The following is a 24,691-nucleotide window of genomic DNA, read 5'->3' on the forward strand; positions in this document are numbered from 1 at the left end:
GTTAAATAATGGTTGATTATTTTCAGTCAGCGATGAAAAGAATAGACTAGAAAAGAGATACTCAATAGGGCTCGATATTTGAACAAATGTATTTGAACTTACAAATTATTGTACATTAAAAGACAAAATAGGGGCTGCTACTGTTGAAAGGGCAGGGTGCACTTCTTGCTGCCCTGCAGGATTAAGTGTCATTGTGTAAAGACATGCTAGTAAAGCAACCTTGAATTTGAACTTCTGATCCTGATCCAGATATAAAAAGGATTAAGTGTTATTCTGTGTAGACATGCTAGTAAAGCAACCTTGAATTTGAACTTCTGATCCAGATATATAAAAACCCAAACCCAAGCAAAGGCAATACGTAACATGCCCCCTCCCCCTTTGGTTAAAAAAAGATACCCCTGTTGAATACCCCTTAGTAAATATGTAGTTGACCTCACAGACCTCACTGAACACTCCAGCATCAATATTCTACCCCAGGTTTCTGGGCAGCTCATCCGGCACACTACAATGGCAGAATATCTCAGTGACCGGGCGCTCTGCAAAGTCAAAAGTCTCTGATGAAACTCCAGTAATATGACATCAGCCCAAGAAAGCTTCAAAGCTCTCTGACATTATGAGGAATGGGCCTGTCTCTCACTGCTACCAATTACGCTGGATCAGTAGACACACTTACCGCACCAACTACATGGCCCAGGAACGCTGTCTCGCGCAGATGAACTTTCTTCAGCTGCAGAGGCAGGCTATCTTGGCGGATGGCTTGGAAGACCTCACACAGGTTAGCCAGGGTGCGTCCTAAGTCTGCAGCATGCACAAGGAGGTCATCCAGGTACACTATGCAGCCAGAACTCTCTCCATCAAGTGCTCAAAGTGGTTCATTGCAGAACTTCCCTCTGGTGCCAGCCTTTCCCCGGTCACTGTTATCAGCTGAGTGATGGTTGGCGCCCATGCTGCTGGGAGTGAACCAGTGGTGCCAGGTTGCACTATGGAGTCGGTGGCACCTGTGGCACCTGTGCCCATTAGGTACATAAGACGTACATTTACATACGAAAGTCTGCCATCAATTTCCAGTTGGCCGGAGGAAGCTGGCACACAGATTTATGGGTAAAAGGCTCGTACATTTGAGTCCATCAGTGTTCCATTTAAGACAAAACTAATCAGCGACAGAACGCACTACAGATGTAAGTGCTTAGTGTGCAATACGCACTGTATTTGCAGTGTAGCCTACTTCGTAAAGTAGACGGTATGAAACACGGCTTGACTGTACAGTCATTTTCTACAGACGCAGGTGTATCTCTGAAGGGGTCCTTTCCATGTTGTCAGACCATTTTATTAAAATGTAGGAGCCTGTCATCAGCGAAAACAATCAGTTTACTTTGACATGCTGGTTTGCTTCATAGGATTCCAATATGTAGCCGTTTTGCAGTTTGCGGTTAAAGTGTTCTAACTCAGTACTGGACTGATTTCGATCAATAATTGTCTCCAGTAAAGATTTAGACCCCATAATATCTAAAAATACTAGCCTGACGATGTCATACTCATAATTCTAGTCAGAATATGAGTCTGATACTGCTCCATTGAACTGTGAATATGGGGCGTGTTTCAACGAACCAGGAAAGAAAATGCCTCTTCGCTCAATTGGATACCTAGAACCAATCAGAGCAACATAGTATGACCATCTGATACATTAAACTTTAACCGGATCCCGTAGGAAAGACAGCAAAAACATATTTTCAATCGACAAATGCCTTAATCGTGTTTCTCTGTTCCTCTTTCAAAATGAATGCGCTGTCAATATCTGTGAGTTATGAATGCTCACTTTATACTTATTAGCAGCGAGGCTAGCTAGCTACTATGTGTTTCAATTGATTTTTGGTCTAAGCGTTAGCAATAACCTAACAATAATGGTCTAGAGAGCTTCAGTTAAGACCTACAATAGTCTGCAACATTCGTGTTGCACATACACAACTAACCCGGTCAATGTAGACATAAAAAAGTCGTGTAGATAGCTTAATTCCCATAAAATATTTCCCACTAACAGGCTCTGAGACGCCGCCATCTTGGTACAATTTCGAATCTACCGTTAATTCAACTCAAGCGTTGGTGGACCATCTGTCCATCATCGTATAAAGCCCGCCCTGACAATTTGATTGGTTAGATCCGTTTTGGATCTGTGATAATTTCTCCTCAACGGAGCAGTGCCAGACCGAACTTCCAGACCAAAAATGTTGTGGGCGGGGTTCGGTCTGGTATCCCCGCTATAAAAATACGGCCCAGGTAGAAAAATCCTGAGGTTAAAGAACAGGAAGGCCTACTGCTATGAAGGAGATTTTTTTTACAAACAATTTTACAATGCTTAAATGCAATGACGGATGGACTATATAGGCATTTTTTTCTTCTTCTGTTATCTAGTGACCATTCTGGGATGTGTGGTCTAAACTGTGTTATTATTCATGTACCAAGTCTGCCAGATTGTCGACGCACTTGATGGAGATGACAAATGCCAGTACAAAACCTATAGTGTGGCTTAACCATACAATGACAACATCACACCATCAATACATCACTACCATCCATGCTCTGCTTATGCACCACCACGCCCCCTCCATGACCAGCCAGTGATACTTTCCTCCATGAACATCTGTGGACTTGAGAGACGGGCACCCACGTTGTCTACCTCTCGCGTTGCTCTACACGATTAGGCAACTTCTTTCTACTGCTACGTCACCGTGGTTTCTGGAATGTTTTCCCTGGGTAAAATGCATTTAATGGACTGTATTTGGCAGGATCGGTGGTGAGGTAAGATGCATATAATTAGCTTGCGAACGTAAAAGCGGTCCATTGCTTAATTGTTATAGACCACCTCAAGCTATTTTAAGTAGTTCAAAGGAAACAGGACATTGCTGGAGCTAGACGAAGGTGGCACATGGTGGTTCAATTATATTTTTTCCACACCAGACCAATGACGCAAGCGTTGTCATCCTACTCGCCGAAACATCTCATGCGCTGACAACAGGAGTTAAAATGGTTTAACAAATCATCTTATCTCTTTATTCTCACGGAACTCAATGACAAATTTGAATTGAAACAGGTGAGTTTGGAATCTATGAAATGCTTTTGACGTGAACGCATACACTATAGACATGCATGCTGTAGGCTAGACACTGTATTACACCACCCAGCTGCAGTTTTAACAATACATAGGCTGACTGATGTTACCACTTTGGGGAAATGTTGCACGCCGGTCATAGCTGTATCATATAAGCATGTAGTGTTTACGTTATATGTATCTTGTATTGAATCTTTACCTATCTGTGATATCTTGACAAACCTGCAGCGCAAACAGATATATTTTCGTAGATCTCTGGAAGTTCTCCATCTATTCCAATTGTATAGCATGGTGGTTTCTTTCCTCTGATGGACCAGCCCAGCTGTATTCTACAATTATTTTGTAAATTATTGTTCGTTGCTATTCCACTGCTTACATAATCTGTTGTGTGTAATCCTCACATCCCCCTTTCATGGTTTTGCTGTGATCGGAAATTCTGTCAAAAGCAGACGGCGGTGTAGAGCTCAATTTGTTCTATTTCTGTCACATCCCACAGGCATTAAAATATGTATGGGAAAAAAATAGGGATTGCCTTATATGCGTTGAAAACAGAAAAAGCCCGATCACAGACGGCGGTTCCTTATAACAGTTTCTTTGAATGCAATTTGTTGCAGTTAGACACGTGTAAAACGTATAGCGAGACATGCTTCTAGTAGTCTTTCCTTTGATAACTCATTACTGAAGAGAGCAATGTAAAAGATGGTATAGGCAGTGCGGGAACAAATATCTCAATGAATTGAGCTGAGGCTGAGAACCACCAAGAGACTGATAAGAAGCCTACATGCATTCCATAGGCAGTAGTAAGTAAGCTTAAACATTTCATTCGATGTGTCATCCGGACAATATGGAACATAATCGAAATAAGTCATAACGTCACTTTAAACCACCGTTTTAAGGCATGCTCACCAACAGTCTGGTTAATGATCCAAAATGTATTTTCAGTATTATATCTCTGTCAATTTGGGTATTATAATTGATGCAGATTATCCATGGTGTTAGCATAATGGGGGCAGACACTACAAGTAAGGTGGACTAACAACTGTGTCTTGTTCTGTTTCTATCTGAATTGGGCATTGTTGGTACAATTTGTCCACTGTTCCTTAAGCCCTGGGTAGCTGATCGTACCCAAGCCTGCTTATGATTCAGCAACGGCTGCCCAAGTGAGCCTGTTCTGTAGCGTTAAAATGTGTGATGAATTGCTTAGGCATACATGGTGCCAAATCTGGTGTGCTAATTGTCTGCTGTAAGGGAGTGATTATAGTCATTGGATATGGTGCACCATCAATGTCTGATTATGATCGTGGACTGTCATCCATGCCAGCCATCCACAAAACAAATTGGAGGAAGTCCCTGCAACTTAAGACATTAACAGAAAAACTAAATCTCAAAACGGCTTCACCTAGGAGTAAAATGAGGACAAGAAGTCGTCTAAAAAATTAAAGGTTCCCTGACTACAATCACCACCTTACATTACATTGTATAATAATAGGGAATTCACTACATTTGAGTTACTGAATCTGTATAAGAGAGAAGCAGTTCTTCATGCAAGGAGGAACTGATGCACTGGCTCACTTTCACAGGATTTCTGTGACTAAAAGCAGATCCTATGCGGTGCCCTTTTTTCACTTCTATTGGCAGATGATTTAGATATGTAAAAGAATCTTGCATTGCATAAAAGATGAGGCTACGAGTGGAACACTGCAGTTTTTAGGATGCAGGGAGGATCAGAGCCCAACAGACTGGCACAAATGAGAGGATCCAGATTAATTTTAATATTGTTCTCATTATCCAAAACTCTGCTTTCAAAGACCTGTTAGATTATTTATGATGACACTTACTTATTGAGAGCATGATTGTGAAATACCAAATGAAAGCTACTCTTTTCTGTAATATGGCATGGCAATATTGGTGTGCTTTCGGTCGGTCCTGGCCATAATTTAGCTAATCGTTTAAAACGCATTGTACAGTAAGTAAGTAAACCATTATATCATAGCTAATATTTAACTCTGTGACTCCTTACTTCATGGAGAAACCATAGATTAACTCATTAACTGTTGGTCAACTAATTCACTTGGTGTCATTGTTGTTGTTCCACCTTTTTAAAAGCTTCATTGAGATAGTGCCTTGCAAAGAGCCATATCAACATCCCAGTGCAGTGATTTTGATATCAGCTGTTTGGATGTGAGGATTTCAGTAGTGCTTCTGATGAATTGCCTTGCGTGAAGTGTCAACCTGTATTGTTCCCTGGCCTGTAGATCATTGGCCTAAAGATATTCGTGTAGATCTTTTTGGAAGAGACATGTCTTGGAAATTGGAAATTAACACAGCTTTATAGTTGTTTAGTTTGCATGCTTAGTGCTAATGGATGTCGTAGCTGCTAATCTTGAGAGGCCATAACATGGGAGCGAGGAGACAAGGTAACAGTGCTCTAAATTACTCATGTTCATTGTGAAGTTGTATCTCTGTAGTTTAATATATTTCTTAACTTGACCATCTCATTCACACGTGAAAACTAACATGATTATACATCCTCTAAATCAATTTCAGAGGAACTATTAGCAACCATATATGTTGGAGGTGGAGAAGTCTGAGCATCTTTCAGCTTGAAGCTGTGTCCCTCAGTTTGTGCCATTGTCATGCTAAGCAGTGTTTGAAATAGTCTTTAAGTTTGAAAATATAATGAAGCTCTAAGATTGGATGCTGAAAAATGACAAACCTTGTTTGCATGATAGTCAGTATAACAGTGACTTTTACGGTACCTTTTACGGTCCACATTTATCTGCTATCAAGATGGTTATAGGTAGTCCAGAACCTATACATAATAATCATGTGAATGTAATGTTATATAACAAAACCAATAATACCTTCATTTTTCTCATGTCCACATGTATATGACATTAATAGCACATGAAATGACACCATACATCACTGATGTCCGCCTTCTAAAATTCTACCGGCCCTAGTACATCATCCAAACATTTTCCCTGGCAGTGCTCCCCTTCCGCCCCCTCCCCTTATGAATGGTGTGCCACACTTTCACGAGCAAGCTGAGACTTAAAGTCTGAGTCTTGTCCTACTTTCTCCATCACTTTTGTACTGAGGTTGGGTCTGCTGGTGCTGCTGCTGTGGCTCAGTTCTGCTCTTCCCGGCTAAATCTGATACAAAAAAGTCCATAAGTGGAGCAGTGAGGAGGGGATTACATAACCCTGTAGCGTGAATGATATTGGCTAAGCTCTCTCTGAGCCGTTATTTTAGGGACATGTGGCTTTACTTATAGAGGTTGCACTAGTAAGAGCAACTGTTTGTGTAAATACAGCACAAATGTGTAAAGGTTTAAAAAGGGAGGTGTTGCAGATGTGTCCTGGTCTACCTGGGACTTTACTGTGAGCAGAATTTGGCCATATGTCATGGCATTTTTTCCATGGTAATGTTAATGTTATTTGTGCTGAGTGTTTGCACTGGGCCTATTTAAGTCACTAACCAAATAGTCATGTGAATATTTTAAGATTGACTGTTAAAGCCTGAATCCCTTGCTCATAGATGTTGCGCTTTTCTATGCAAGTAAACTGTTTTGTGAAAAAGTGAAGTCTGCAGTACAGCATGGAGATGTTGAACATCTAAACTCAAAATCTCTATAATACAATCCTTATGTACACTGTAAACCCAGACAGTTATACTAACTCATTAACATTATGTGAATTCAGTACTTAAAACCTGGTATTTAGTTGACCCAACTTAAAATGTATACGTTTTCTGAGCAAGTGCAGACATTTTAATTGTATAGGAATGTATTTGTTTGAGTTAACATTGCCTGATGTTAGTATCTGACGTCATCAACGTCGTTGAGAACACCATTGCAAAGCTTTTGCAATGAGAGACGGACACAGCAGACTTAAGGTAGAGGAGTCGTTTAGTAATCCAGAGGTTGGAAGGTTGCTAGTTCAATTCCCCACTCCTCCTTACCAAGTGTATAAGTGTGAACCCCTAAACTGCTCATGATCTATGAATGCAAAATTCCTTGTCAATCGCTTTGGATAAAAGTGTCTACTAAATCACAGATGTAAATGTAAATGCAGTGGCAACACTGGGAAGGCGGTCGACCAATGACAGTTCTCTCTACAGTAAGAGCTTGCGCAAGAACTTGGAACGTAAGGAAGATACCCTTTCAAAAACTTGTAAGGGCGTAATAACTAGTTTGAGAAAGACCCAGAGAAACACATATATCTGACAAGCCTAAATCCTTTACGATTTTGGAATAATATGAGTTCAGAGAACTCAAAAATGATGAAAATGATAACACAAAAAAATCAGAATAGTCGATGTATCATTTTTGAGTTAAGTTTACTTAAAAAAAATTATATATGTACTCAAATTTTCTTATGTAATCGGTTACGTCAAAAGTTTTGAGTTCTCTGAACTTGTTCAGGTTTACAGTGTATACATGCTAGATCTGGCACAATTTTGTTTTCATCCAGTTGTTGCATTGCTATGGGTTTGATAGAGATTCTAGAGCTCAAGCATTAATGTAAGTAAGCCAGTTGATAAACAGCCATCAACAAGCCAGTCTGCAGCCAACCAGTTGGACACCCTCAGTGGCATGAATTTCTTCCCAGTATAAAATGTAGCCAGGCTGTTTGACTGCAGCAGTTACACGGTGTAGAGTGTAGGGTGGTGTGAGTGGAGAGCCTATGGAGGCTGTATGGTACTTCTGTTATAAGAAAGAGTATAGGTGCAGGGTGGGTACCCTTGAGGGCATTGCGAGTGGAGGATACTGTAAGAGCGCCACCTGTGCCCTCTTGGCCCTGGGGAGAGAATGCCCCAATGCACAGCGTGAAGATGGAACATGTTTGCTGTCTGTGTGGAGGCGGGATTATGGCTTGATAGTAGAGGGAAAAATGCTTCACTGCCTGACATAACTGACATTGTAATTTTCAGGATGTTTCTATTAATTCCCCAATTAAATATATTTTAGAAAATAGATAAAGATGCTTGATATTTATGTAGCTCCACTAATGCATGGTAAAAATTACATCTTTCTTGACTTTCCTGAAGCATCAACCACGCTGCGGCCTTTCCTGGCAGCAAAATGTTACCAGTTGCACTAATTCAGATAGTTATTTATTCAACTGTCAGTTGTTGCATTACAGTGGCAATATCTAAAAAGGTTATCTCGATAAAGACATCTGGCCTATGTCAAGCAGACCCAGATTGTTCTCAGGGACATTAAAGGAATCGGTTTTCAGGATTATTTTGAGATCTTACGGTACCATTGGGTTCACACCAGAGGTGCTGGCCTTCCCAGAGCTGTCAGCCCTCCCAGACCTCATTAGCTGAGCCCAGCAGGCAGGAGGGCAGCAGGCGGCTGATTGTGCTCTGGAGACAAACCTCTGCAAGATGCTACACGTCCTGCAGCGAACTGCACCGCTCCCTAGAGCTTCTCAACGAAAACACCCGTGGACCTAATGAATAACAAACAGAAAGCCTTTTCACTTGTTTTAAAGTCCTACGGATACTTGACGACAGTGTATGACGTTTTTCTCTGCCAAGTAAGAGTGTGTTCGTCTGTTGTGGGTGAACTGTCAGCTAGTGTTGTCTTGAGCTGACACAGTTTGATTGAGCTCTGAGAAGTCACATCGTGCATGCCACCGCTGGTGCTACCGCTGGCTCCCTGGCATGAGCACATCAGACCAGAACAACACACGGCTTCTGTTCCTGTGACTTTAAGGCCCTAACAAAAGAGAGCACAGCCACCAGTTAGTTTCCCTTACACAGTACCAGAGCTAGAAAGGATCAGCACGGTCAAGCAATAACCGTGAATGGTAAGGAGGATCTTCAAGTGGAAAGGAGGCCACTTGAAATGCTCGTGCACCTGTATGAATGAGGAAAAGTTTATGATGTTATTCGTGTTTTTCTAAAAATCGGATAGAGCTAACCACAGTGTGGGCTGTTTTAACCAGCTTGAGTTAACCAATCAGTTTATCTGATTGGTGTGAAATGCTTAGATGGTGAGAAATTATTCTATAAACTATTCTTTGCACAGTTTTTCTGCTGAATTCACATCAAATGGGTGGTCATTCGTCAGAATCTCACACTCTGAGCAGCAGGTGCTATGAAGAGAAGGAAACAGGGGAGAAGTTTACCAAAATAGGCACACACACTGGTGCCCTGTGGCGAGTGTGAACTATGCTGTAGCAAATCAAGGGCAACAGACTCAGCCAGGGGCCACACTGCAGTCCTCCCTCTCCTTACCCCTCTGCTGTGGACTTGGGAAAGAGTTGGCAGTTACTCAGGTGGCTCCACTTCTAATTGGATAAGAACACCAACCGAGCTTATTCTGCCCAGTTAATGTGAGCAAATGCTGGGCAGTCTGGTCCTGTGGCGCTGTAAAAGATCCTTCAGAAGGTGTCACCTACAGTTCAGCCTCAGGCCACTATTGATTGGAAAAGTGTGAGAAAGTAGTGTAGGAAAATGCAGTTCTTTTTGGAAAGATTTTGATGTTGTGTACTTTCTTAAGTTTCTTGGTGACTTATAGGCTATAATGTTTTTGCCTTGCTGGTTTTATTCTAACCACCAGTTAGGCGAGAGAACAGCCTGACGTTAGATCAGAACACTTCAGAAGGCTCTGTCAAGAATGATGTCTCTCCATGTACTGACACAATTGAACTTAATCATGAGTAATTCATGCTAGCATCCAGGGACCTGCACAGGAGGGGACTAAGGTTGCTCGGGCAACTGTCCGTTTGCCCTCCTCAACTGAAGTTGCCCCTCCGAAGGAAATATATATATTTTTAAAATAGTATTACGGCTGCAGAACTTCATGTATGCCTAGATAAAATAATCACGGAATATGCTATCAGGGGGTGTAGCAGCGGCGGTAAGTTAGAGTTTAAAATTATATTGGCAAACTATGCCATCAGGGGACGTGGGCGTGGCGGTTAGTGAGAGTTTAAAATGATATTGGCAAAATATGCGTTCAGGGGACCAGGCATAGCAGAGGCGGTGACAAAAAGTAACGCGTTGCCCCTTTTTTACAGGGCAGAGCAACTGCCCTTCAAAAATCCTGTGCACGTCCCTGCAAGCACCCTCTAGCATGTTATTCTTAATTGCTTATGCATTGGGATGGGTAACTGGGACTATTAACCTTAAGATCTCATCTATACATCTATACAAAGACAGACCCATTTCCTTAAACTATAAACACTATTCCCTTCCCTAATGCAGTCACAGGTTTTTACTGTAGTGTTTGAATTGAGCTCACCTGTGTGTAATAGCTATTTTAGTTAGTGTGTGTTTTTGATGGCTTTTGTGTGATATCTGAAGGCACAGTTTGAAGGTACACATGGTTTTGAGTGGAGAGTTTGGTTTGGACATGGAAGTTTGTGAAGACGAGTGTGCAGCCATTCATTTGTGTTTAGAGTTTTGGGAAATGGAGCATAATTTAAAGAAATGTGTCTTGGCCATCCAGAAACCCTGTAAATGTAGCTGGTGTTTAGATGTCAGAATAATATGGGGAGTGTTAATGTCGTGGTTAAGATCTACAGTATATGCAATATTTGCTCTGGCGTAATGGCTTAGGGCTGACCTTTGTCTCTACAGCCCAAGATGCCATTTCCTCCTCATAGTGTGAGCAGAATAATGTTGTGGTAAAATACCCCGACTCTGCCAGCCTACTGCCAGTCAGTTCGCAGGTAGGGCCTGATTGGAGGAAAATTGGGAAGTTACCATGGTAATCGAAGATTTCCTTTTGTTTTTCCCATGCAGTATGTTCGAAGGATTTAGTTTCACAAGTTCACATTCCTGTGTTCTGATGCAGGCTCAAATGGTTCCTTTGCCTCCCTAATACAGGTCAAGAGAAAGTAGGAAGCCGCATTGTAGCTGTTAAGGTGTCTTAAGGTGTGCTTTCTCTCCTGATATCAGGCTGAACATGACCAGATTCTGCCATAGATGAGTTTAAATGTCCCTGGTGAAACAGAAGAATGACACTCTGATGTCAGAGGCAAGTATGCACCTTTGATTGTGTGTGTGTGTGTGTGTGTGTGTCTGTGTGTCTGTGTCTGTGTGTATTTGTGTACACATGTATGTGTATGTGTGTGTCAATACTACTGTATTGGCTGTATATGCTGTATGTGTGTGTATCTCTGTAAAGGCATGAACATAGATATTTATACCGATAGCATTCAAATATACAAAACTTTAGAAGTGTTATAGTTTCTGTTTAGAGAAATGTCTACCATTGTGTAAACTTCCACAATACATTCCTTCTGCCCCATAGTACTGTAACCACCATGGAGGCATCCTTGTAACTTCTGAATTATTAAAGGTGGAGAGTCTTAAATGGCTGACAATGTACATTTCTTTCTGTGCTACTAATCTTGAGAAGATTATTCTGACTGCTGGCTATGCATTAGGTATTCACATCATGTACTTGATACCTCTGCGGTTTTCAAGCCAACCACTCAGCCCTGCATTGAGTTTATAGCTGTATAGCAAAAATACATATCTTACACAGCTTACATTATAGATCCAGCATTACAACTGTCATTGTGAATTGTGAACAATGTTCATATATGCACATGAAGCTACGAACCTGTGTAGGTGATGAGTAAAAGCGTGTGATTAACTGTGTTGTATTTAGTAAGAATGGTTCGGGGTAGTGTCCCTTGGGAAATGGGCCGTAGCTGGTGTGTCATATGTGTACACTGGTGTTATCTTACTCAAAACACACTTTGACTGAGCAAAGGCAGGCGATGGTGTGAGTTGACGTAAACCGAAAAGGACAGTGTTTGTTTGTATACAAGGCAGAGGTGACTAGGTGCAGGGAGATGGGTGAGGCTAGACAGGTGATGTGACGTGCAAACATTCATACAGAGGGAGTCTTAATGCTTTATCTGATGGAGTGCAAAGAGAGCCAGTTTGTGACAGTTTAAAGGAGTGTGACAAGAATGAAAAGCAGATAGATAAATGATCGTAAGCAGAGATGCATTTGTATTTTTGTGTGTTTGTATCTTTTTGGATGCAGTGCAGAGGAGAGAGTGTGTCTTAAACATTGGAAAGGGGTAGGATGGACCGGCTGGAAAAGGACAAGCGGATAAAGAAAGACGCATCCCTGAATAGCCTCAATCTGGGCTAAATGTGTGACAGATATGGATTTTTACTTACGCAAGCCTCACTGATTTGGAACCTACACCCTCCTTTTTTTGTATCCCCCCCACCACCACAACCCCCCGCCCAGCCCCACCCTCCTCCCTTTCTCTTCCAGTGTCTCTCTTTTTTCTCTTGCACGCTCAACTGGGTATGCTCTAGATTAGATTCGGGAGAACTCTGGTGATGTGCCCTTGTAGGAGAACATGTCGGTCCCTGTGGATTTAGTTCTCAGTCCTCCTGCTTGCTGCATGGGAAGTCACATGGGAGAAGGGTGGGAATGAGGTGGGGGGTGTCGCCTTCATAGAGGTCTCTGATGCAGGACTCCCTTTACACAACAACTCTGTCATCTCAGAACTTTTTTACAGGTCATTCCCCCAGTTCCAAAAATAGCAGTCCCCGGATCACATCACTGACAAAAGAAGTGGTTCATATCCAGTGACAAAATTGTGGAGGGCATTCCCAATCTATGGAGGATAAAGCAATTAAACAGTCTCTTCAAGTGCTTGAGAGGAATCTATTAATGGTTTGAGATGTGGTGAGAGCACTTGTTTGTTTCTTATTTGAAATCTGTTCCACAGCGGTAGTGACCTCTCAGAGCCTCTCAGAGCTAAAAATACAGCCATGCATTGCTCCCTGCAAAGCTGTGTGAAATGAATGTGCAGGGCCGAACACAGGACCGCAAAAGATTGCGTCCTTACACAAGACGGAGGAAACGCACTCCACCTTGTGAGGTGTTGAGGCCTCTAGTCTAATTCTGTCATTAATTTAATTTGTTTTGTGTGCGCTTGGCTTGTCACACAAAGAACAGCTGTGGCCGTGTGCACGTTCCCTTGGCCTGCATGTGGGAAGTTTAAGTCCATTCATATCCCAGGAGAGGGTCTAAGAGCTTGTCTCTGAATAAACAGTAATGCTTACTTAGAATGACAGAGAAGACATGAATGATGGAGAGAGAAAGAAACAATAACAGAGAGTGTAAGTGTCTTTGATTGAGTGTCTTGAGGATCAGATTGAACACAATTGAACACAATATAACTAATACAAAGGTATATTTCTGGTGTAGTTTCTTTATCCTTTAACATTATTACATTTTGGAGCACTATTTACATACGGACTGCTGAAACCTTCTCTGTAAAGGTTAATTCTGCCATCAGCCCTCGTCCTGGATGAGTCTGTAAATGCCAAATGAAGTGGAGCAGCTATCGTGCAACATAACAGCATTTGGGAAAGAAGCACAGCAATGTTTCCTCTCAGCTGTATAGAAACCCTCATGTACAGTATATCCCAGAGTTGGTGCACGTTGTATTTGTGTGTGGCCAGCTGCTGAATGTAAGCTTAGAGCTTTGCGAAGTATCACCGACATTTCTTCCCCTTCATCTATTTGTTTGTTGTGTTTGTCGTTTTCATGACACACGCTCCTGCTCTCCGTGTAGTAGGCCAGGGAGGCTGCAGATGCGTTGGGGAAGGAAAGTGGGTCAGCCCGTCATGGGGTGGCTTGTGTCAGACAAGTTTTTTGAAAGGCCTGGAGGACGTTGTTGACACTCCACGGCCACACACACAGCAGGGGAGTATTTATCTCTTTCTGCCAGCATATCTGCCTGTTATTCTGTGGATTACTCTCCTAAATGTGTCTCTGGAGTCCTTGACCAGCGCACAATGCTAAGCATACTGACCTCTGCACAGAAATAGATTGCTAAATATATTTTTACCATTTAGGTTGTATGGTGGTGTAGGATGGGAGGTATTCTGAGCCCACTACCATGCCAGGACTTTGTCCACAATTCCCAGTTGTTCAAATTTAATTTACAGTACCAGATGTCAGTGTTGTTTCTATTAATTTACTTAGACAATGTTGTGTCTCTTATGGGTTTAAATCCCCAATGTGCGTGTAGTGAATTCTGTTAACATGTGTTTCCATTAACAGTTTTTGTTGTTGTTACATTATGGAAAAAGCCTCCCTCTCTTAAGCTTAGTCCGCTGTTTTCCAGATGAGAATATATTAATATATAACGTATTCTAATCAAGCAAAGGTATTCCTATGTCAGTCACTCCACATAGAGTTTATAAATGCCTGAGGAACTTAGTTTTTGTGCTACTATCTCAGACATCACCTCAACTTGGCATTGAATGCAACTATGTGCCAAGAAATTGACTTACACTGTAGGTAATTTGATGGCACATTTGTGCTACTGTCACCATAAAGGCTATGTGAGTCACCCATTACGAAAGGCCGGAAAGTCAAGAAAAAGCAGACTTACACCTCTTCCTATATACCTTTCACCCTCACTCTCTTTCTCTCTATTTCTCTTTCTCTCTCTCTCTCTCTCTCTATCTATGTCTCTTTCACTCTGCTTAGGTGTGTTTCCCTTCTATCGATGTGATAATCGGGTCGGTTTTAGGTCTAATCATATCCGTTGGCTGCCATGAGAGCTGCACCAGGGCTCGATCCTGTGTAATCCCCAGAAACGACCCAGAGGCCAGCTGCAAGGGCACAGATGCGCAGGCAAACACTTTCCTGTCCATTCACTTGCATTAGCAGCTTAGCATTAACTTTAACAGCCCCACTTCGCCCTCCAGGGATATGAATGAGAGCTGTGTCAGGTCAGGGTCCATGCTGATGTACAGGCATATGGCCCAGCCTCATTCCACTGCATTATATGTCACAGTGCAGGATGGAGCCGCTGATTGGGCCTCTGCACCATGCTACCTCCACTGCATCAGACTCTATTTTTAGCACACTCTCTCACTCTCTCTCTCTTTCTCTCTCTTTCACTCTTTCTCTGGCTCTCTCCGTCTACCTCCCCCCACCGTCTTTATCTGTGCCTGAAGTCTCACTCTGAGGAGATATTTTGAAATTGCACAGCACTCTCTTCCTCTCTTACATTATTAATAGTGGCAAGTGAAACGGTTGTGAAGCGGGGACGTGTGGGGGGGTATGTGTCCCTGACCGGGTTCTGTCTGGCAGTCTGTCAGAACTGCTCCAGAGTGGAACATACTGAAACCTCTGCATTGTTATAGATCCCACACATCTAGTAGACCGATATTCTTCTGAATTTTTAAATTTCATCCTCTTGCTGTTGCTATCACTTACACAACAGGCCTTATAACCCAGGGCTGTTTCATGATTTTGTAATGATTTTGTGGCCAGTACTCGAGAGCAACCAGAGCTACAATTTCCATGTATCTCATATTTGCCTTATATTTGTGTCATCTTTCAGGATGCCCATAAAAATAGCATGGATGGACTGCTCAAACTAATATGTGTAATGCGTACTGTTCACTGTGACACTGTGACACAATGTCATTCCCACTAAAATACTCTCATACTCTAGAATTCATATTCTATCAGCATACATTATATGCATGTTCATTGCTAGGCTGCCACCATGCAGATGACCATCAGATGAGAGGCACCCAGGATGACTGCAGGTGACAAGTCGGGCTTCAGCAAATACTCTTTGCACAATCAACTTCCTTGTAGACGCAAGTGCTTTTAGCCACACCACCAATAATAAATCCATCAAGCCTTGCCTTCAAAAGAGGGGCAAAGAAGGCTCACCATGTTACCCCCCCCCCCCCACCTCTCAGCATATGGGGTGTGTATTCATATGGATTGTATACATACTCTCAGCATGTGCGTCACGGCATTAAATCCAGTATGCATGAAGACCAGACAGACCTGCTCACTCAGTCCCAACCCACACACTTACACACACACACACACACACAAACACACACACACACACACACACACACACAAACACACACACACACTCACAAACACACACACACTCACACACACACACAGCCCTGCTCGATATAGCCGCCGTGTTTATAAAGTCTCCATCCGGAGACTAGGGTTTGAGTACCCCCTCTAGAGCCAGTGATCTCTCTCAATCATGTCAGAGGAGAGCATCCCTGCCAAACTGACACTGGCAGATGTGCTGGGTGTTATGTATGACAGGAGCTTATGCTGGCTTCACTGCCTTAGCCTAAGAGAGGAGAGAGTAGTGATAGATCTAGCAGTTATCACGATGCACAGAACAGGTGTTGAATGGTCACGGAAGTGTACTTTGAAGAGGTCGTTCACATAGGTTTAGCACCGGGCCAGTAATGGTGGCATCTGTGCTGAATTATTCACAGTTGTGTGATGTGTTGCGTCATAAGCCAGATGTATGGATGAACATGATTATAAGCTCCTTGACCCTTGACCCTTGATCTTTCATGTAAACTCACAATTTATGATGAAAATGTATGTTTAAGTACTGAATGTTAGAGGTTTCCATCCTAGGGAGTTTCTTAGTCATATACATGTAACCCAGTAGAGTGTTGTCACCACTGGTTCCTCTTCAGCGCAAATGTAGTTCTCATATGTCTTCCTCTTGTCTCCCAGAAGTCGAATCCAGCAGAGAAGATGAAGGAGGATAATGCATTCCGTCGGCGGTTTTCTCTGTGTCCGACTGTTTCCTCTCCGCAGAAGGTGGACCCCCGTGGGCTCTCACGAAATCTCTCAGATGGAGACCATACCATCTTCCCTCTCAGTCCAGGTAAATTGGTCACTCTCCCACTTACCAAATTTCACACACTACTTGAACTCAGTAGCAACAGTAGGTCTATATTTGTGCCTATGCATCCCTGTCTCATTCGCAGAAAGCCAAAAATGTGCATGTTGGCTGTGTACATTTTTGGAAGGTGATGTAATTGCACAAAAACCATGTCAGAAAAACAATCACCAGTTCTTTACATGATGTAATGGTGTGAGTCATGGTTTTAACAGGTGCATCCACCTATCTCTGGTCTGAGGAAAAACTAGGCAGCTCTGAATTCAGACTTTCTGCTGAAATTAACTGTGGATCTTAAAGTAACATTATGTAAATAACAGCTTCAAAATCATTTTGTTGATACACTGAACTTGTAAGACGGAGAAAGGCGTCTGTGCCACTACCATGTAACTTTGGGGTACAGGGCGCAAGACCTCTTGCGAGAGCTACGCAATACTTTATGGCACCACCTCACGCAACAACAACTAGACCCATGCGCTACCTATAACACGAAGCTAGCGCAGTATTCTCTGTATGGACATCATCAGAGGCAATAAAGAAGCTGAGGAAGCGAAAGATACAGAGTAACCGAGCAAGAGACCGAAAAAGGCCTTTCCTTGTTGGAGAGAGCTGAAAGTTACAAAAGGATGCTGAGCTGGCCATAAACATAAAGTTGGACTAGTCAGTAATCATTTATTAGCTGTCTTGCTATGTCTTGTGTTGCGCTTGCTTGATGTTTGGCTATGTTAGAAAAGTTGTCGACTCACTGGTTTTTCCCTACCATTGTTATTTATGAAAGAAATGTGACATATGCAACTTATTGGTGTCATCCCTGTCTCACGGATATTTGTAGTTTTTCCAATGCCCAAAGTCATCAACCTGTCCTGTCTTAGGCTAGCATCAAATAAATTAATCTCACGTCAAAAAGTTTGATCAGTCCTCATCAATCATACGCCAGTAAGCCCTAGAAGTTTTCAACCTTGAAAACCTATTTCAGGTAAATTACACTGTCCAATGTATATTAAGCATATCACCAACAAAATGTTGTTGGATTACACATACTCCACATTAAAACGCTTAGAAAAAAATGTATATGGGCTGCAGAGTCATATTTGTGTAAAACCTTTTCAGTCTACGTACTCCTTTGGCTTCTGTCATTGTCTTTTTGTCGGTTCCATATCCTTCAGCTTGTCAACAAATATACGTGTACACTCTCCATTAGGGGGTCTCATAGGGGATGTGTATTTATGACAGAAATGTAAAATTGAGCTACACTCCACCACATTAGGGGGCGCTCAGTAGCAACAAAATTTAAATTCTCACGCAATGGGTCTCTAGTTCAGATATCAAGGCTTTGTGGTGCTGCAGAAATACCAATGATAATATGGCCCTAGCCCTAGTTTGTGCCTTGCAACACTTAGAGCATCCACAAATACAAAGGCAACTGACATGACCTGTTTAACTGCCCATCCAGTACCCCCTCAGACCTGCATGTTCACTATGGATCAGAGCTGCCATACAGTGTTCAGTGTGTTAGCAAAAGACAAACCTGAAGAAAAATTGAATAAAGCCAAGCGGTGATCGATCATTCAGCCTGTCCACCAGCCCTGTAAAATATGTTGTTGTTTCTTGTATGTTTTTTTCCCCTTCCATTGAGGGCTTGTACTTGAAGCTGAGTCTTTAACAAGTGCAGCTGGGTATAGAGTGAGTGAGGGAGAGAGAGAGACACCAACTTGTTTCTCTCCTGGCTGCCCTGCGGCTGTAGGGCTCTTGTCATCCATCCCGCACGCAGAGGAGCGGTTAAAGAGGGCACCTGAGACCACAGCCACAGGCGGAGGCAGAGACGCTGAACTCATCCGTCACCCACTCTCTCAGACAGCATTGCTAGGTACAGATAGTGCCACCCCACTGAAAGATGTATACTCCGTTTTTGCTGTCATACATTAAATTGCTTGTAATCATACAAGATCTATCTAGTTCTGTGGACATAGCAAAAAAAAGTCAGCGTTTCTCAGTGTTGCTATGCATTCTATGCATCTGGGCATGATAACGGGTTTGCATTTGTTTACTGTGGGCCACAGTTTCAGGGTTAAAAAAAAAGCAATAACTGTGTCTAAAGGAGAAACAGCATGTATGAAATGTATGTATGGAATAATTGGTGACTTTTATTAAATCACACCCTAAAAATGTATAGTCTTCTATGGGCCTGTGTATTTGTATCAGATATAAATATAAGTCTTTCCCTGGTATTTTCAGGAGTAGGCTCCATGAGTCATTTAAAGAAAGTCCTAGATTCATAGACTCTTTCAACTGATTTGTTGTTGGGTTGCATTGATGTTCTGTGTGGGAAAATGCCATTTGGAAAAATATCAGTCTCCAAGGATTTGCACTGACTGAACCTGCTGTAGTGAAAATGAGTCATACATCTCTTGTATCATGTTGTGGTGTGTTGCAGGCAGTGAAACAGAGAAGGATGGTACACCCAGCCTCAAGAATAATGTCAGTCCTGCTAGGTCTCCTTCAAATAAGGTACTAATAGAGATCCATCACATCATATGTTGCGGTAGTGGGTGTCACTTGTTAATATTATGATGCAGCACCTTAATGTAGTCTATTGTGAACGGTGGGTAGAAGCAAAGCTCCAGCACCCTGACTGTAAAAAGCGTCATGAACATCAGGAGGATAGTGAAGAGAGACAGGAAATGAGTGGGAGCGAGAGATTGGGATCAGGAAATGACCTGAGCCTGACACAAGCCCGGGTCCCTGTGGGCACTTACACCCATACATGGTTGGGATGCTACCACTTGTTCCACAGCTCCCCCCAGTATTTATATACAGTATTAACCAGATGAATATTTTTCAGATTCTGAGCTTATTAAACTTTTCATGACATTAGGATGTTATCATTCATGTTGAATGTGTTTTTGCTACACTACAGTATCTTTTAACTGATTTTTGTAATATAGCCTTTGGTATACATTTTCAGTCAGAATCAAAGGTTTTCAATGGCCATGAAAAAGAATGCTCTAGTCCCATGGAGAAACTGGACAGAAAGGAGTCTCTTAAGGTGGGTGTTCCTGACTGTAAGTGTGGTATTTGTGTTTAGCATCTCATAATTAAGACAGAAACTAAGATTTGCGTAAGTGAGTGTGACTGTCATTTTCACTTTCACACTAGCATTATGCAGACCTCGTATTTGATCAACAACCGTTGATTTTTATGTTATCAGGCCATGTTCTGCCCTCTTGTGGTGTAATTAAGTAATTTCATGTTATTACTGTAAGACTGAAGGTCAGTTTTCTGTATGTTTTTTTTTTTTTTCAAAGGTCCAAAAAAAGAATTATCGTCAGGAGAAAAAGAGGGCAACAAAAGAGCTTTTTAGTGCTTTGAAGGACCCCACTGTTGTCATCATGTCTAACTGGTTAAAGGTGCAGTGAAATTGAGCTCCTTCACTGACTGCTAAATCATTATTTCAAATGATTTCTGTCTGTGCTGTATGATATCTGTATTACTGTCCTGCACTCTGTGTTCTTGTGGGCATTCAGTGAACTCCTCACTCTTCCTCAGATTCGTGGGACCTTGAAAAGCTGGACTAAAATGTGGTGTGTCTTGAAACCGGGAGTGCTTCTTGTTTACAAGTCCCCTAAGGTGGACCACTGGGTCGGCACTATACTCCTCAATGCCTGTAAGCTCATCGAGAGGCCTTCCAAGAAGGATGGCTTCTGCTTCAAACTGTACCACCCACTGGACCAGTCCATCTGGGCTGTGAAGGTGCGACACCTCAACCCCATACCTCAAGTTTCTCACATGTTTTTACAGAAATCCACCAAATTGGCTTAATGGAATGTGAATTTCTTAGACAATAGCAAACAAATGATCATTGTTTTTTTAATGTGTAGTGTTATTGATGTTCATTTAACATAAGTGAGTTATATGCCATATTTAGAAAAATCAATATCTCTTTAAAGCGCAATTTATTTTCTGGAAAGTCAAATTGTTCTGAATTGATCGCTAAAAGTCTACTCTATGTCATCCTCTGCTGCCCTGGCTTTATTATGAAGTGATTGGTACGAACCTGCTGATAGTGCTTTCCACTCCTCAGGGTCCTAAAGGGGAGAATGTTGGCTCCATCACGCAGCCCCTGCCCAGCAGCTACCTGATATTCAGGGCTGCATCAGAGTCAGATGGTGGGTACACTATCATGGAGGAAGAAAGAGAGGGGGAGGGACATAGTGAGAGAGATAATTATTGTGTGTGTAACTCTCTCTCTTTCTCGTACTCTCTCTTTGTCTCTTTGTCACTTTGTGTATTTTTGTGTGTGTGTGTGTGTGTGTGTGTGTGTGTGTGTGTGTGTGTGTGTGTGTGTACACGAATGCTCTGATGAACGGCTAAGCGTTTGTACATGTTGCTTCAGGGCGCTGCTGGATGGATGCTCTGGAGCTGGCCCTAAGCTGCTCCAGCCTGTACAAGCTGACCGGTAAGGCTGGACGTGACGGCGAGCTGAGCAGCTCCTCTGAGTCCTCACACATTCTCCACCTCCAGACCTCCCCTCTGACTAACCAGGAACTCCAACTGTGAGTACAGCACACATGCATAAGCTGAGCATGCATATACTGCATCGCAAGATATATATGGCATTATGGTGGCAGATAAACTGGGTCAAAGCTCTTTTTCCTCCTGCATTCAATCCTCTGAGTCAGGACAGGGGGTGTGTGTGGCATAGAGATAGAGAGAGAGAAGGAGACAGAGAGACAGAATGTGAGTGAGAGAGAGAAAAGGGGAGAGAGAGGAGGAGAGATAGAGAGAGTGAGGAGAGAGAGAGAGAAGGAGAGAGAGAGAGAGAGAGAGAGAGAATGAGACAGAGAGACAGAATGAGAGAGAGTGTGTGTGTATGAGAGAGAGAGAGAGAGTGAATGCTGTTTCATGTCTGTATGCATCATAAGCCAGTCAGAGGCACTAGCAGGTCATGTGACCGGGGTATCATCCAATGCTGCCTTCGGCAACAAAGCAGCAGCCCGCCCTCCCTTCCCTGCTCGTCCGTCTCCCATCCCTCCTCGATCTGTCTCCATCATTTTCACTTGTGATGGAGCAACATCATGTGCAGAAGGTGGCTGTGAAATACAGCTGGAGTGGAATGGCTATGGAGTTATAAATAGCTTGTTTTTAAAGACCTACCTGCAGTTGCAGTCCCCGGGTAGGTAGAGAGTGTGCTTATGGATGCAGATCAGAATGCCTAACTTGCACAGTGTATGTAAATTGATATAGAGTCCAGTGAAGCATTAAGATTGGGGTGGAGGCTCCATTTGTACTTGACATGGCAAAAAGGTCTTATATAAAAAATAGACTCCAAAATAGACTGCATGTATTTGTAATATGATAACATTGTATCGTGACGGAAGGATATTTAAATATGAGTTTTGTGAAGTGCTCCTTTCTCCTGGGGACACTTGAAGTATCATATCGTAATTGAACAGAGTATATACATTGATTTATATTACTGATTATGTACCTCTCATTAAGCACTGTTAAGATATATTTAATATATTCACCATATATTCTATGCTAAACCTATCAGGGGGTTGGTATTGATATCACTGAGTTTCTGATCATAAAATTACATTTTTAGTCATGCATTGTCTTTTATGGTTCTATTTCTAAAAACACAGAACTCTCATAACTATGGTGTAATAATGTGTTTATTATGTCATTCACTGGTTACTAGGAATGTTCTTTATCAAAGCTACTGATGCTTCTGTTGAAACACATGAATCATGTGTTTATCTCTGCCATGGTCCTCTTAGCCTACATGACTCCATGCTGGTGAATAACCTCATGGAAACAGATGGCTGCTCTGACAAATCAGAGAGGGAGATTCATGAGGAGTCAGACAATGGGGCCAATGAGAACGGAGACAGACTGAGTGAAGAAAGTGACATGTACCAATCAGATGACCTCTCCCCTGCCCTCAAGGCCACCTGCTACGTGGATCAAAGTCAAGAGGAGATTGCTGAGGTAGTTTGGTTGACATTAAGGACCTGTGCTCAAAGCAATAAATAATTGTGTCACATGCAGTATGAACCATTTTTAAGGCCTATTGACATATAATATTGTAGCGTGCTTGGGGTCTCCCAGCATACCTCTGGTGAAAGAATGACATTTGGCCAGTTTGTTGTTGTTTCCCCTTAAGATAGTTCCGTCGTGTTTCCCTTTTGTGTCTGATGTTTGTGTGTGTGATTGTTTACCATGTCGTCTGTGTGTTGTAATGACTGATTTCTGTGTTGGTCCCTTCTGTTGTTTAATGTATCTGTGCACCGTTGATGTGTCAGTCAGTGTGAATGGTGATCTCCCCTCATTCTGTGCCAGTGATGTATGAGTCCCGGCTGTTTCCTGTTTTTTTTTTTAAATTCAAAATAAAAAGACGATCCAAAACCGGAAACAACGCCGTTCTTCTTTCTCTTCAGAGAACCCTTGAGACGCTACAATATGTTGAATACATGATAATAAATATAGGAAATGTGAAGATTCAGACAACTGAACGTATGATTGGTTCTATCCTCCAGGCAGGGGAGGCGTCACAAACAGAAACCGTTTCAGACGAGAATAAAGGCCTGATGTGGACCCTGCTTAAGCAGCTCCGCCCTGGCATGGACCTCTCCAAGGTGGTGCTGCCAACCTTCATCCTGGAGCCACGCTCTTTCCTGGACAAGCTCTCTGACAACTATTACCATGCCAATTTCCTTTCAGAGTAAGCCCAGGGGGAGAGAAATATAGACAAGTCGCACAGTCAACATTATCATGAATGAAATGACTAGCTTAATAAAAAAAATAATAGTCAGTATTTAGTTTACCTCCTTATGCATACTGCCAGGTGTAATGGAAGTGAATGGCCACAGAATTTTTATGAATCTGAAGACATCAAGGGTGGCAACAGTATCATTGCTGTTGGGTGTGTTTTAAACGATAGCTGAGAGGTGGGGTTGTAATATGTCTCTGCTGTTTTTCTTTAACTCTCAGGGCAGTACAGGAGGACAGTGCTTATGGGCGAATAAAAAAGGTGTTGCGATGGTACTTGTCCGGCTTTTACAAGAAGCCCAAGGTCAGCTAATGACATTTTATTTCTTCAGTTTTTTTTCATGTGTAAAAACAGTATACGTTTATGTTGCTAAACTGCAAGTAATGTTATGTATGCTGTTTGTTTACTATTTTGTGTGTTCTGTAGCTGTTTTTAGGAATTTCATTTGTAAGGTTTCTTGGGTAGATGTGGAAAAAAGGGAATGATGGCTATCTCTGTCTTGCTACCACAGGGCCTGAAGAAACCATACAATCCCATTTTGGGAGAGACGTTTCGCTGCTCTTGGCCTCACCCTGACACAGACAGCTGCACATTTTATATTGCAGAGCAGGTGATGGTCTATCATTCGCCTCCTCAGCTCCAGCCACTCAGAAGATCTTAAACATTGTGAACATAATGGGTTTATTCTGTGGAGAAATCACACTGTGCTCCCTCCTCTCTCATCTCAGGTGTCCCATCACCCTCCCATTTCGGCCTTTTATGTGAGCAACAAAAAGGATGGTTTCTGTATAACTGGTAGCATTTTTGCTAAATCAAAATTTTATGGTAAGCAAACAGTATTTTCCACAGTATGTAAACTTTTCACTGTTTTAATCTATTCAAAGCTTCAGTGACTGCAGTCCTTTGGCTTCTCTTCCTTTTCAGGCAACTCATTGTCAGCTGTGCTAGATGGTTCAGCCAAGCTGCTGTTCCTTAATCGTGATGAGGAGTATGTTGTAACTATGCCATATGCCCACTGTAAAGGTATGGTCATTTTTCTCTCTCTTTCGTTTATAATATATATGTAAATAGTCCATTACTCTGTGAGATTTAATGAGCCAACTATTCTAG

At 42.3% G+C, this 24,691-nt stretch overlaps 1 protein-coding gene across 1 annotated transcript in view; it reads left to right on the forward strand.

Moving 5' to 3' along the window:
- Positions 1 to 24,691, forward strand: part of LOC308369095 (oxysterol-binding protein-related protein 5-like) — a gene marked incomplete at both ends in the record, with an annotated part of 29,520 nt that overhangs the window by 1,343 nt on the left and 3,486 nt on the right. Inside the window, 14 exons of the mRNA XM_080843434.1 lie at positions 16,641 to 16,794; positions 18,554 to 18,676; positions 19,244 to 19,317; positions 19,775 to 19,855; positions 20,115 to 20,216; positions 20,356 to 20,559; positions 20,891 to 20,975; positions 21,203 to 21,362; positions 22,590 to 22,800; positions 23,349 to 23,533; positions 23,803 to 23,884; positions 24,093 to 24,191; positions 24,310 to 24,406; positions 24,506 to 24,604. Of these exons, the coding sequence (XP_080699560.1) occupies positions 16,641 to 16,794; positions 18,554 to 18,676; positions 19,244 to 19,317; positions 19,775 to 19,855; positions 20,115 to 20,216; positions 20,356 to 20,559; positions 20,891 to 20,975; positions 21,203 to 21,362; positions 22,590 to 22,800; positions 23,349 to 23,533; positions 23,803 to 23,884; positions 24,093 to 24,191; positions 24,310 to 24,406; positions 24,506 to 24,604 (1,756 nt within the window). The remainder of the gene's footprint in view (positions 1 to 16,640; positions 16,795 to 18,553; positions 18,677 to 19,243; positions 19,318 to 19,774; positions 19,856 to 20,114; positions 20,217 to 20,355; positions 20,560 to 20,890; positions 20,976 to 21,202; positions 21,363 to 22,589; positions 22,801 to 23,348; positions 23,534 to 23,802; positions 23,885 to 24,092; positions 24,192 to 24,309; positions 24,407 to 24,505; positions 24,605 to 24,691) is intronic.

Source organism: Sprattus sprattus (genome assembly GCF_963457725.1).
Source record: "Sprattus sprattus genome assembly, chromosome: 8".
Lineage (NCBI taxonomy): Eukaryota > Metazoa > Chordata > Actinopteri > Clupeiformes > Clupeidae > Sprattus > Sprattus sprattus.